This window comes from Molossus molossus, unplaced genomic scaffold (assembly GCF_014108415.1).
Source record: "Molossus molossus isolate mMolMol1 unplaced genomic scaffold, mMolMol1.p scaffold_m16_p_10, whole genome shotgun sequence".
NCBI classification, from domain to species: domain Eukaryota; kingdom Metazoa; phylum Chordata; class Mammalia; order Chiroptera; family Molossidae; genus Molossus; species Molossus molossus.
The window spans coordinates 89,738,874-89,754,096 of NW_023425345.1; the positions used below are offsets into that span (position 1 = coordinate 89,738,874).

The following is a 15,223-nucleotide window of genomic DNA, read 5'->3' on the forward strand; positions in this document are numbered from 1 at the left end:
TAAGGAAAGCAAGTCTGTCTGTGCGGTTGTCCCCAGAACACACTCATCCCCGCCCCAGTCCAGCTCCCCTCCTGTCTGTGGCCCGAAGAGAATGAAACGAAGCCAGTTAAGTTCGTCTATCTGGGAGTGCCTCACTGAGGACCCCCGCACCAAACCTGGTGTCTGACAGCGAGATTTTAATTTTATCTGAGCAATGGCCTAAGTGTTGACGTGCTTGACCGTTGCCTTTGTTCTTACATGGGAATCAGAGGGTTCGCTTTCAGAAGGGACCATGTCAAAGTAACTGGTTTTGTTTGCTAAAATGTGGGAGCTCTCAGATCTGCTCCCCCTCCTGAAGAAATGTGAATGTGTGGGTAACGTGCTGTCATGAAGATTTTATAACTTGTAATATTGGAGAAGTAATAAGACACTGTTGTTGGTTGACCATCTGGTTATACATTTTTGGTGTCGCAATTTTTTTATTTTTTCTATTTTATATTTTAACTGGTGAGAGGCAAGGAATGGGAGTTTAGAAATTTCAAAGGTGCTTTATAAACAAGGAATTCATGTTTAATTGCATAACATGGTTAGATTTTGTTTTTCCCTTATACAGAATAGGAAAGGAAAGGTTTATTTCATATATATGTGTATATGTGTGTGTATATATATGCATATATATATCTTTTTTTTTATAAAAGATAAACTTAAAACTTCAACTCTTGATTTCTTTCCTCTCTGGCCCCAGGTGTGAACTTCTAGCTGACATTAAAAATAGTCTCCTTACTGTAAGTAGGAGTCAGACATAAATCATAGGGAAACTCGAGAATGAAAAATCTCCCCCAGAAAGGACCTATAGAGATTTCATATTTCATCCATTTATTCACACATGTTTATTGAAACCCTAGTATTTGCATATCATGCTGCCAGACACGGAGGGATTTGCTGAGGAAATGTTAAAGACGCCCTCTGTCCCTTTGAGGAGCTTAGCGCTCACTTGCGGGGAGAAGACGCAGCCGCAGGAAAACAGTTAAGTTGTAACTCAAGGCAGCGTATGACTGACTGAATGCCAGGCGCGTGGTTCGGATGAGAACTGCCACAGGAGTTCAGGGCAGGGAACGCCAACTCGGAGGCACTACTGTTTTCTGCCTACAGATTGGCAAACCATAGCACTATTTGTATGAAATATTTTACACTTGTTTTTTTGGCAGCCTTAGGCCTTGACTCCCGGGCAGCATGAAGAGCCTACAAAAATATTTGTACTCCAGTCTCTATAGAACTGGCTTTTTTTCCCCCCTATCAACAGAGGAAGTGCCTTATACAAACCAGAGAGCCCATGAGAGGCAGGTCGTTTTTGCCAGTCATACTCTCCTTCAGTTACAGAATTAGAAACCAGCTTCCTCGGTCTGTTTTTCCAGCGGTCCATGTCCCTCCACTGCAGGCACCCCTGACATGGAGAGGTGGTTCCCGGGACTTAGTGTCCATGACAAACGAGCTGACCGCCGAGGGTCAGATAAATGTGTGCACTAAGGAGTTGCTGATGAAATCCCCGTGGTGTGATGGTGGGGGAGGGACGGACCCAGGTGGGTGTCGTGAGTTCAGACACAGACATGCTCGCTGTAAGCAGGGTTCCCCAACCTGTCTTCCTATGATGACACGCTGAGCATATTGTGCTTGCGGATGATGTTTAATGAAACTCGCTGGCTTCCTGTTCTATTTCTGTCATATTCAAATGAGCGCAGAGCTCAAAGACGAAGCCATGGGGCCTGAGTTCTTAAGAATTTTAAAAAAAAGAGAGGAAAAAAAAAAAAAGGAAGAAGAAGGAACGCTTGTAAAATGTCAATGCACGTCAGATCCACTGTCGGGGCCCACGTCTCGTTCCACGTCTCGTTCCACTCCATCCGCTCAGGCGCTCCCCACGCTGAGCGCAGTCATCGCTCGGCTGCTTTGCCATCCTGTGATTCATGAATTTTCAGCTTCTTCTCAAACTCAGTGTTACTGGTTCCCTCCCACCCCTTCATCTGAACCCTGGGCCCTGAGGAGGTACAGAGAGCAGAGATGTTTTGTTCTTTCCTTGACGTTCTTCGATGAAATGTCTGCGAAGTCCGACACCATTTGAAAGTCACGTGGCCCTTGGTATTCATTCTTCTTGTCGGGGTGGCAGCCCTTGTGGTGAGGCAAGAATTCCCAAGTTAGCATGACCTGGAGTGACCGAGACATCAAGCAAACCAAATGACCTCAGCACTCAGCTTCTGATCATGTTGATCAGAGCAGCTGGCCCTGAACACAGCTTGATTTATTTGGGGCATCCTCTGAGCCGGCTGACTTGGGGAAGTGGCCCTGTAAAGTCTTTCCTCCATATCTTTTGACATAATTTGGTGTATCTGTATAAATAAATGTTATGTAGCACATAGTTATGGAATGTCTTATCAAATTCTTGGGAAGACTCTGCCCTGGACATATTTGTATTCCATTCTCATACTGCAAAGCACAAAATAGTAGCTTTTTTTTAAACTACAAACAAAAAAAAAGACACAATGGTTTAGTATTCTGGGAGTGAATTGCAAACTTAAATGTATACAATGTATAAACCCTTTCCTGGGCTGTTCTTTGCTAGGATTTTTCTAGAAGGGAGCTCTTTAATTTCAGAATCCATGAGAGGATGTGCTTTTGATGTATTTGGAGATGTCATCGTAAGAGATGGCTCTGGAGTCTAAGTTCACATGTTGTTTGTATTTGTTTCTGTTCAGAGTCATGATGGAAAAAAAAAAACGCTCTGCTGTTTTCCTGTTGCTTTTCACGGTTTTAGCGTTTCATTCCTATTCTTGCTCAGAATCAGTAATCTCCTATACAAAAGCCTTATATTTTGTATTGAAGCCAATGTGGAAAAGTTTTAACTAATGTATGTGTGGGGTTGCTGTTTTGTTGTGTCCCCCCCCCCCTTAATAGGTGTACTTTTAAAGATGACTGTGTACATTCAGAGAACTCAGAAAACTGGCTGGATATTTCATCAGGAGCTAAAAAGTGCCCTCAAATTCACATCTCCCAAAGAAGTAAAGAGAAGGTAAGAGGAAAGATTTAAACGTGTCTCTATGGTATTGTCTCGTTTTGCACAATGAATGCTAACTTCCTTCTTTGTGTAAAATATCTATTAGTGATCACATGCACTTAGTTAGGAGTGTCATTCATTTAGTTGACTAATGTTGAGTGCCTGCCAGATGCCACACACTCTGCAAGGTGCTGGGGTGGAGCAGAGACCAAGACACATCATGACCCCTGCCCACATGGAGGTGGTTATCTTGTGCAGCTGCAGCTGAACCTCAATAGCTGGATTTAAAGGAAAGATGGACTTTTTGTTTTTTATCCTCACCTGAGGACATTTTTTGCATATATCTTCAGATAGAGCGGGAGAGAGAGGGAGAGAGAAACATCAGTGTGAGAGAGACTGGTTGCCACCCACACAACCCCGACCAGGCCTGGGGACAAACTGCAACCGAGGTACGTGCCCTTAGCGGGAACCGAACCCAAGTCTCTGTGGTCCGCAGGCCGATGCTCTAACCGCTGAGCCAAACCGGCCAGGGCAGAAAGATGAACTTTTAATGTAGTAGGAAAACATATTGATTTCAAACATAGAGAAAAAATAAATTCAGCCTCATGGTCAATAAGATGCCTTAAATGTGGCTTAGTGTAGAATTTTGTTTTGTTTTATGGTTCCTTTTCCTTATGTGTGCAGGCTTCTCCTGACAGCTATTTTATGAACACAGCTTCAAGCAATATTGGTCGGGTGGAGAGAAACCAATGTGGGCAGGGATATTGCAATCAGGGTCTCTTGGAAAGAGAGCCAGTGGGCTCTGCCAAGGCAGAACTGTCAATCAGTCCTGTCACTGGATGAGAGGAAGGAAGAAATGATTATATTTTCTGATTCACATACCGACCATGTCCTGTGGGAAAATGGAATTCCTGCCTTGTTATCTCAACGGTGCTGAAAGGAGACATTTGCTCCCTAATTATGGCTCTTGTATAATAAATGATTGTACAGAACCCCCATCAGCAGCCAGTTGACCTCGCTCTGTTTTATCTGAATGTCACATTAACAAGGAAATGGGCCACTTTCTTTATTCTCTTACACTTTGCCATTTCAAATAGCAAGAACCATACCACTTAAGATGATTTAACATTTAATAAAGGAGAGCCAGAGCATTTAATGAGTGATAAATAATAAAAGAATCAACCTTCCAAGTCAAAAACGATCAGACCTTAAGGATTTCAAGTTATTTGGTTGTTGTCACTTTCAATTGTCTTCCGGAGGTGGGGAGTGCGGGGTGTAGAAAAAGAACCTTCAAAGCCTTCATCCAAACAGGCCTGAGCCCAGAATGAACAGATTCTGTAAAAAAGAGGCAGAGGAATCTAAGCATAGGTATGACCACATTTTTATTTCTCTTATCAGTCTGAAAAATCGCTGAGGCTGATAGAGAATGGTGGGAAATACCATGATACTTGACTCTACCCAGGACTCTGATAAGTGGTTAAGATGATGCAAGATTTTTTCTTTTATCATTTTGAAAATGTTGAGAGGAATAAGTCAGCAAACTACAGTGAGGGAAAGTAACTTGTTCACTAAACAAAAAGTGCTGCTTGTCCAATTTGCTTACCTATCTTTGGGTTCACTCATATAGACTAACCACCATTTATATATAGTCTGGAACATGCAACAAACGCTTACCACCCAGCCAACCACTCAGCACCCTCCTCCCACCCTGAGTCCCAGTGTGGTTTACCCCACTCCCTCTAGAGCCTGCCCACGCAGCTACCTCAGCTCTCCAGGTCATCAGCACTCTCAAGATAAGGAGATAAGGATTTAGTCATTTGAATAAAGCTAGCCTTTGAAACCGACTTCGGACTGATTGTTTTCAGTGTTGATAAGACATTTGACTCCATCTCTTGGTCACAATATTTCAAAGCTATTTTTGTCCTATGGTCATTGATGACTTATCCCAAAGCCTCAGATCTTTGTTTATGTAATGCCTGATCCCGACCGACGGAGATGGCAGCCTATGATTTTTCCTCAGTTCCACCCACTAGCTCGGTTCCTAGAGTGTTTGTGAACTGTCCATCATGTAACTTGTAACATTCTAGTAACTTTCTGGGTTCAGAAAACCCCCTATAGAATACAGAGATTGTTCCCAAGAAATTTCGTCTTTTTTTTTTTTTTAATGATTTTTTACTTTTTTTTCTTTATCAATTTTAGAAAGAGAGGAAAGGAGAGGGGGAGAGAGATAGAAACATGGATGAGAGAGAACATCAGTTGGCCACCTCCTGCGTGCCCCTCACTGGGGATTTGGCCCACAACCTGGGCATGTGTCCTAACTGGGAATTGAACCGGTGACCTCTTGGTGTATGGGTCGATGCTCAACCACTAAGCCACACAGGCCGGGCAGGAGTTTCATCTCTTTATACTAGATGAGAAGATAGTATATTCTCATCCTCATTAAGATACTCAGCATTCAAAAGAAATAAAACAATTTCAATCGTCTTGGAGGGATTTCCATGAGGTTTTGTTAAGTAAAACAGCAAGATGCAGAAAAGTATGTACACATGATCTTGTATTGATCAGAAACATCCCTCTATATAAGTTTGTGTGTATGTCTTTTTGTGGTTATTTGAGAAAAATACAGAAGTCATTGCTGAGTTGTAAACATGGCTCCCCTGGTGGCTCACGTGGTGGAGAAGGAAGACGCAGGGTAAAAAAAGAAGTGAAATCCTTGCATACAGAACCAGAAAAAGGAAGGATTGTGGTATAGCCTGTTGCATTATGTAAAATTATGTTTGTGTATCCCTACAAGGAGATTTTAACATTCAGTAACAATGGCTTATGCTGATAAAAACAAGTCGTAGAAATGAAGGATTTCCCACAAAGCACAGTTCCTAAGGGAGAGTCACCAGAAACATTCTTTCACAAAGCAGAGTGAAAACAAGGAATTTCACCATTACTGCTGATACAGTCAACACTGGCTTTCAAGTTCAAGTCCAGTAATACAAGAAACGAGTAATAGAAATAATTATCGGTATGGAATAGACAAAAATATCATTATTTGCCACTCTTTAAGTGGTTGTATATCTGCAAAATCTCAACACATTTGTTTTTATAACTATTTAAATGGCAAAGTAAAATGAAGTGCTGAGTGTTCAACAAGCATTTGAATGTCAATAACCTTATTTACATGTGCGGTAAAACACACTGTTAATGTCCATTAATAAAAGAGCCCATTCATTGAAACAACAGAAATACTTAGGTATATTCTTAAAGAGCAAAATGGAGACCTTGTGTTTAAAATCATTTTTACTAGGAGATACATGTTGAAGACAACTACTAAAAATAGTCATTTTGGCTTCACAACAGCTGTCTTAAGCGATTGTTTTCTAATAGTAATTAGAACATGGGGCAGTGATCTCTTGAGGCTATTATAATTCATAATAGGAAAACCGTGTCATTTAAAAGCATAAGCATAATACAAATAAAAGCAAAAACACACCAAGTATTTTCTTGGAAGATATAAAAAAATCTTAAATATAGCCAGACACATACTATGTTTTTTGGTGGGAAGATATCATAAAAATGTCACATCTTCTTCAATCTATTTTCTAGATTTTAGGTAATCCAAGTGAAAATTGGAGTAGATTCTGTCTTAACATTAATATAAAGTTCATCTGGAATAATATGAACTGGTCAAGAATATCCAAAACATATTTTGAAAACAGAAAATTATTTAAGCAAAACCATTTCTAGATGATTGTAAATATATATATATAGATAGATAGATAGATTTATATATATATATGTGTGTATATATATATATATATATATAGCAACAATAATTTAGCCTGTGATTCTGGTTTAAGAATAGGAATATACTTTTTATTCTGTTCCATGAAATATAGTAAAAAGCTGAGAATTAGGTGTAAAACTGTTAAAGATCAAATAAGAGGAAACGAACTATTTCACAACAGGTGCGGGAATAACTGGTTTAACAATATGGAACTATAATTTCATTCACATTTTACATTAAATGTAAAAATAAAATTTAGGCTAAGAAATGCAGATGAAAGGCTGACACACACAAAAACTAACGGAAAATAGAATTGAACATCAGATAATTTGGAAGTTTAATTTTCTTAGCTTCGAAGCAATATAGTATGAAATAACACAGGAGAACTAGTCATATACTTGACTTTAAAAAAATCTATATAGCAAAAAATAAGAAATAACTAAAGCACACACATTAGGAAAATATTTGCAATAGGCTAAATATTAATTGCAAGATACTAAAGCTAGGAGAGATTAAAAAGAAAACATCAAGATAACAAAGTAAGTGGGCAAAGCATATATTCTCACAAGAAGTTTAGAGAGTTAGAGATGTGGCAATATGTTCACCTTCTCCAGTTATCAAATAAATACAAATTAAATGGATAATAAGATATGCCAACACCTAGTGTTGGCAATGCCAATTAGCACCATCTTTTTGGAAAGCATTTTGGCAGTATGTTTCAAAAGTCATAAATATATTTATTCTCTTGGAAGCAGCAATTCCAAGCTTAGAATTCTGAAGAAGTAACTTGAAAGAAGAAAACCCAGAAGCATGTACAGGTGCTATTAAAGTAGCATTTATAGAACTAGAAACCTGGAAATAACAGAGCAGTTTGGCCGTGAGGGGAATGGTTAGGTAAAATACCTGTTGGTTGACCAGGTAGAATGTTCGTTGGTCGCCTTGGACATTATCAGCTAGTTGACACTCAAACTTTCTATCTTTATCGGATCCTTTGTGTCTTCATTTTCTCTTTATCCAGTGTAGTTCATGGAAGACCAATCAACCTGCCAAGGGTTCCCATGTTGGGTTTATTACGCCAAGGTTTCAGCTTTTTAACCATGCTCACCTGGAACCCAAAATCACACAAAAATACCTTCAGCTTTTGGCTAACCGCTCTTTCCACTGCACTTGACAAAAACCTTGCTGTCTCCTATTTTCACATCACCCCAGACTGGCTTTTGCCCTACTGTTCCCTGGAAACCTCACACTGAGGTCACTGGGGAACCCCATGTAGCCATCCCAGCAGATGCTGGAAGTCATCCTACCTGGCCGCCTGGCCGGATTCCTAAAACCCTGTCTTCTCTGCACACCCATCCATGCTGGCTCTTCTCGGCCCGGCCTCAGCCTCCCTTGCTGGCTGCCTCTCTCCCGTCTCTAAATGTTACAGTTGTTTCAGGCCCGGTTTGGGCTCTTCCTCTCTTCTGACTCTGTCTGCAGACAATCTTATCCACTGCTATAGCTTTATACATCACCTACATGTTCGTCTCCTTTATCTCCACCCCAGCCTGAGCCTCCAAGCTCTAGGCCCATACCCTCCTGATTGTCACACAAGTATCTTAAACTAAACACATCCAAAATTGAAACCTTGGATTTTCTACCCCAAGTTGGCCTCTCCCTCACTGTGTTCCATCTCAGTACATGGTAGGTACCTCTATCCATCCATTTGCTCCCAAATCCTTCATGTCCACATACCCCATTTCCAGTCCTGCCCTGTACTACCTCTAAAGGGCGTCTTGAATCTGTCCATTTTTTCCATTCCCACTGTACCATCATAACCCAGGCTTCTGTCATTTCTTTCTTCTTTTTTTAAAAAATATGTTTTTATTGATTTTTGGGGGGAGAGAGAGAGAGAAATAACGATATGAAAAATATTGCTCAGCTGCCTCCTACAATGCCCCCTACTGGGGATCGAGCCTGCAACCCATCATGTGCCTTGACCGGGAATCGAACCAGGACCTCTCAGTCCATGGGATGATGCTCAATCCACGGAGCCATACTGGCAGGGCCTGTCATTTCTTAATGATCTCTTAATACTGTGTGGCCCTGAAACTAGACGAATTTTAGTCTAGTGGACTTCTCCATGCATCTACTAGACTAGAAGCTCTTTGAGGGCAAAGACTGGAGCTGTTTGGTTCACTAGAGTACTCAGTCGTTTGTGTAGCTCTTGGTACATGTTAAAAGCTTGATAAATGCTTATGGAATAAAATGCAATAATTACAATTATGTTAAAACTATGTATGTGAGAACTAGAAGGAAATGTGAAAATTTTAAAACAGCTGGTAAAAATAAGATTTAAAAAACATTCTGATACTTGTGTTATAATGTTTGAACAGTGAAATACATTGAAAACCTATGCGTATACAGGATAATATGTGATGTGACCGTGTGCTGAGATGTGTGGTGCAGATATAAATGCTGGGTTGAGCCCTGGCTGGTGTGGCTCAGTGGCTGGGTGTCGTCTGTGCACCAAAAGGTTGCTGGTTCAATGCCTGGTCAAGGCACATGCCCACGTTGCGGACTCCATCCCCTGGCGGGGGGTGTGCAGGAGGCAGCCAATTGATGTTCCACTCTTACGTTGATGTGTGTGTCTCTTTCTCTCCCTTCCTCTCTCTCTCTAAAAAAACCATTTAAAAAAAAAATAAATGCTGGGTTGAAGAAGGCAGATGGATGAGACTTCAGCCACTTGTTGAGGATGAGCTAGTAGGAATGGTTTAGGGTATGTTACTACCCTCAAGTCCCTAGAGATGGTTGGGCTTTGGTTTTTCCAGGTTGGACTGTAAGAACTTGCCTTCCTCCAGCATGATTTCATGGCCCAGAAGCAGAATTCTTTGACAATGGATCGATAGGGTTGACCCCCCACCCCCCACCCCGGCTAGCATAGACTTAGCAAGCTTATTAGAGGACAAAAGAAGCAGAATCTTAGCCACGCAGAAAGTCTGGGCGGAGGTCAGAAATGACAGAAGATGGACACCAACCAGGTTGTCTGGGACTAGCGTTCTTCATCCTCGTGGTAGGGCGACCACTTCTGCTCCCAGCTTCCTAGGACGTAGCCCACCTTCCCACCAATCCCCTCCATGCATTTTAACCCCTTTACTTTTCCTTTTCAGCAGGAGAACTGGCTGCCTTGTTCCTGCAGTTCATTTATTGGGGGAAAGATTTTATTTTTGTGTCCCCTTGTGTACACACACAACAGCCAACACCTCCAAATTTGATCATGTGTTTGACCATTTTAAATAATTTTAAAAGTAGATTTCACAGGCCACCTTCTTTAACTGTAAACTGATATTGGCAATTATCAATAAGAAATACAGAGTTGACATCTGGAAAATCAAGGTGCAACCTTTTTTTTTTAAATCCTCATTTGAAGATATTTTATTTTTTAAGTTGATTTTACAGAAAGAGGATGGGAGAAGGACAGAGAGAGAGAAACATCAATGTGAGAGAAAAACATCAATCGGTTACCTCCCATACGCACCCTACCCGGTGATTGAACCCACCACTTTCTGGTGTATGGGATGATGCTCCAACCAACTGAGCCACCCAGCCAGGACAAGGTATACCCTCTTAAGCCCTGGACCAAAACGAAACAAATGAAAAAAAAAAATCATGTGTTTGGATGGGAATACTTAATGTCATACAGATATACATTCTCCTAAAATTAATGTATATATTTAGTACAGTTCCAGTTAGACTCAGTCTCCTTCCTCCCTTTGGACAAAATGATCTTAGACTTTATATGCAAGAATAATGTCTAGCAATACTAAGAGAATTATTAAAATAAGGGTAGTACATATATGTATCAGATAGTAAATATATTTAAAGTTACAACAGTAAAAATTTGATGACATTGGAATGGAAGTGGGTCAAGAGATAACTGGAACAGAGCAGAGCTCAGAAATAGATTCTAGATATATGATAATGTAATATGTGACAAAAATGGTAGTTCAGTGGGCGAGAGAGTTATGTTTTGTAAATGGTGACATAGCTGATTAAACATCTGGAAGAAAATTAAGTTGGACCCTTATCTCATACTATATATAAAAATAAGTTCTAGATGGATCAAAGATACAAGTTTAGAAAAATAAAATAATAAAGGTGGTGAGACAGTTTTATATTTGCCTATCAGCAAGGGTTTGAGAAGAGAAACAGTCCAAAACTGAATATGTGATTCATAAAAGAGCAAACCAAATAGCCAATGAAACATCCTTCTCGCCGGTGGCAATCTGAGAAATTCTTTTATGGCGTCCCAAAGGATGCATTCACTTAAGGCTCTAGAATGGGTGGAAATGGGGCAAAAACAACTATTTGGTTCCTGAGTCATCTTCCCCACACAGACGACAGTGACCTTGGTGGGAAGTGTTCCCCCAGCCCACTCGGGGTGCGTGGTGAAGAATGCGGACACCGGCAGGGAGCTCTGCAAGGGTCGGAGTCCACCCAACGAGACCTGCACCTGCAGCATCCTGACCACAGCCTCCCACAGAGGTGAGTGGACGCTTGCTTTGCTGCTTTGGGTTGGAAAGTGAAGAAGGCGAGAGGCCCTCCCAAGTTCAGATTGCCCAGGAAGCAAGTGAAATGACAGAAAATCCGAATGGTCCATGCTCTAGACTCCCTCTCTCCCTACCTCCTGCTTCCTGCTTCTCCCCTCGGTCCTGCTCACTTCTGCTCTACCTCTTCCATGACTGCAGGACCCCACTATCAGAGGGGACTGAGAATGACAAGGGACAGTAAGTTGGACAGGCAAGTGGAGTAAAGCCAGAGACCATTGGGCTGACCATACCCTGATGGTTCAGACATCTGAAGAGTTGGAATGTCCTTGGTGAGAAGAGAAAATAGAATGGCCAGTGTTCTGTCATCTTACGTTCCTTGCATTCATTCACTCATACAAGAAGTATTTATTGAACAAGTATTGGGTGCCAGGTACTGCGCTAGGTGCTAGGGATACTGTAACCAAAAAGGACTGACGTAGTCCTTAGTCATGGTGTTCATAGCCTATTAGGGTAGAGACAAGTAAGCAGCTTGTTACAATGGCATGTGCAAATACAGGGAACAGAGCGTGCCATGGGAAGCACATGAAAAGGATGCCTAACTGGATTGGGGGGGAGGGGACACAAGGAAAGCTACTTGGAAGATGGGTAGAGTTGAGCTAGACAGATGAGGGGGAAGAGTATTCCCAGCAGAGACCCACTAGTATGATTACCATCACAGAAAAATCTTTGATGAGCCAGAGGAGGTTCTATATAGCTAAGGCAATAGGGTAGGGACAGGTGGAATGCAAAGTGATAAATGGTTACCAAAGAAGACACAAAGTGTCTGGCTCAAAATAGCCATTTGTAATCAGTAGATTTTTGTTGCATGAACGAATGAATGACCGCTGGTGGAGAAGGGGCTAGAGGAGCGAAAGACTTGAGTCCGGAAAGATCGGCTAGAGGAAGGCTGTTGCAGTGGTCTAGGGGAGGCGACCAGTGAGAGCAAAGACAGAGGCAGGTGGGGACGGAGAGAAATGGTTAGGAGTTACAATAGACAGACTGAGAATTCATGAGTTCCTTTGGGTGAGAAAGACTGGAAGCAAAGTCAAGTTCATAGTGTAGTCTTCCCAGAATTGGTGAAGATCATAGAGTTTTGTGGCGAGAGCTGGTGTTACCTAATTAATCCTAAATCCCTCCAAAGGGAATTGAATGCACCAGGCCAGAGAGCCCAGCTTGAAAAATGCCTCTCCACTACTGGGCTCATGATGTCTGTTTGCATCTGAACTGCTTGAAAAATTATTTGTTTTCCACTTTGTCCATACTGTGCAGCCTCTGTGATGTGCTTCTAGTTGATTTTGGTCATTAAAATGCCGATCTTGTTCACCCATAAAATATGCTTCTGCAATTTTGGAGATTACTTTGGAAAGCTAGCTGGTTGCTTCCAACCCTTTGCATGTCTTTTTTTTTTTTTTTAATGCTTTGCGTAATCACTTCTCACCTCTCACACTCAGCTAGCCTATGGACGTCGCCAACCCCTTGTCCATGGCCTAGAGTAACCTCACCCTTTTCACCAAATCCAGTTGACCTTCTGCTTTGAAACATTGACAGCTTTGCTGAATTCTGCTCTAACCACCCTGGTCATTCTAGTTCCCCACTGGTCTCCCATAGGCCCCCGGGTGCTGCATGGACCTCCGACCACGCATAGGGTGTTTGCTTGACTGCTCTCATTGCTGTGTTTTCACTAAGCTATTTTAATCCCTTCCAGGATGACTGTAAATGCTTTGTGGGCAGAGATCATAGATTTATTGCCCTGTGATATTTCCCAATAGTGTGTGCACAGTTGGTACTCAGAAAAGTCCGACGTTATCTGGTCTTCCTCACTGGACACTTGTAGATTCCATGGACATGCGTTTTCACTGGGTGGCCCTCAGTGCTGAGTGTCCATGTGTTTGTTCCTCTGACACTTAGCAAGTGTCTGTTCGAATGCTCTTGCTGAGAGGTCAAGCCAGCCCTCCAAACACCCTGTCTCAAAAAAGAGGATTATCATTTTACACAGACCTACTTTACATGAGCTGAATTTTATGGGGCATCCTGGCTTTCAGAATGAATTTCGTTGCCCTAGGGAAGCCACTTAAAGTTGCAATTTTCAGACTTTTGAAACCACACACTACTGACATTTCGGTAAGAAAATTAGAGGCGCCACCAAAATTAGGCCAATTTCTTATTCTGTCTAGTAAAGGCTTTGATTTAAAAAATATCATGTACTGTCCCTGTTTATGTATAAAAGATATTCATACCAAAATGGGTGACAGTGAAAACATCACAGAAGAGCACTGGTCCCTGGTCACAGGATGTGATAGGTGCCCAAACCTGGCTACAGACCATCACTCTGTGGGGAACATGTCAGACCCCAGATTCCAGGCCTTCTCCTAGGCCTGCTAATCAGTGTGTCTAGGAGCATGGCCCTGGAACCTGTATTTTCGTCAGTTCCTCAAGTGATTCTGAGAGCCAGCTGGGCTGAGAGGCATCTTGGACAGGGAACCATGGATGTTAAAGAGGCACAGGAAATACGACATTTTTCTAATGCTGCTTCAACACAGTGTTTATCTTTCCGACTTTATCCTTTTGAGCTTTTCAGACCAATGGGTGGGTTTTCAAATGTTTAGTACGAAAACCTGCAACACAGATCTGGGGCTAGTTGACTCCAGGAAGACACGGGTCCCAGCCCAGGGGAGCCGCACTGTGGAGTGTGCGAGGTAAGTATCTGTAGTGCGGATTTTTCTGAAAGTGCAGGATTCTTCTCTCACATCCTGATTCTCATGTTCTAGGCACTTCTTGCTCAGTGACTTGTTTTATTCTTATACTGTGGCCAATTACAAGTTGAGATAGTGATCCCGGGGAGAATATGAGATGTAAATGGGCTGGAAAATGGCTTTTTCCTAGTGATTATCCGTGGGAGGCCTGCCACGCAAGGCAGGCCCGGGTCTGTGTGGAGCTGGTGCTGTGCACTCTGGCTGCCTGGTGGGAATGGCCCCAGGAAGGGACCCCATACCGGCCGGAATGTGAGCGAGCAGCTGGCACGCCCCACCCTCCTAGGCAGAGGAGGCAAAAATATTCATTTTTTTGCATTTGCAGCTTTGCTGGATGGTAGCAGGCCTCCGCCGTAAATGACTTTTTTTTCCCTCTCTCTCTGCTCCAGATGTTTTCGTTATCAACGTGACGTTCTCCTTCGGTTCTTGGCATTTGTCAAAAAGATTCAACTTCACCAACTGCTCGTCATTAAGAGAGTAAGATTTTATTTGCCATCTAAATATTCTCTCATTGGCCTTAATTAATTTATTTGCTGTACTCCTCGACTTCCTAAAGAACTCTTTTGCGGAGTAGAACTTTCCAAAGGGCCTTTTGGAGCGTGGCCTAACGGGAGGCGGGAGGGCCCCGAGCTAATAAGCTGGCTCGTTCAGCCCTCGGAAGTAAGGCGGCGCAGCGACGGAGACGCAGCTGGGCCGCGTGTTCCTACCGGGAGGGGATACGTCTGCCCAAGACTCAGAGGTGGCCGGGAAGTAAGCACAGTAAAGGGGTGCTGCTAGCTGCCCCCCTCACCAGAGTAGCTTTGGGAATTTGGGTCCAGAGGGAAGGAGTGAGTGTGAGATAAGGAGATGTCCTCAAGGAGAAGGACACGATGAAGTCTGTTTCATGGGAGAGCATGCTAAACCCATAAACACAACAGTCGGCAGCTCCCTGAGGGGAGGAAAGGATGAAGAGGGGAAAGGGGGTCAAATATAGGATGATGGAGGAGACTCGACTTCGGGTGGCAAGCACACAGTGTAATACACAGGTGATTATCAGAATAGTACACTTGAAACTTATATAATGTTCTTTGTTGTTTTTTTCATTTTTTTTCTGTATTGAATTTTT

The 15,223-nt window shown here is 42.4% G+C and overlaps 1 protein-coding gene across 2 annotated transcripts in view; it reads left to right on the forward strand.

The window, feature by feature from the left end:
* PLXNC1 (plexin C1) overlaps positions 1-15,223 on the forward strand; it is a 164,494-nt gene that overhangs the window by 66,445 nt on the left and 82,826 nt on the right. For both annotated transcript variants that reach the window (XM_036250803.1, XM_036250804.1), the window contains exons 5-7: positions 2,926-3,040; positions 11,177-11,324; positions 14,508-14,595. In XM_036250803.1, coding sequence (XP_036106696.1) covers positions 2,926-3,040; positions 11,177-11,324; positions 14,508-14,595 — 351 coding nt within the window. The remainder of the gene's footprint in view (positions 1-2,925; positions 3,041-11,176; positions 11,325-14,507; positions 14,596-15,223) is intronic.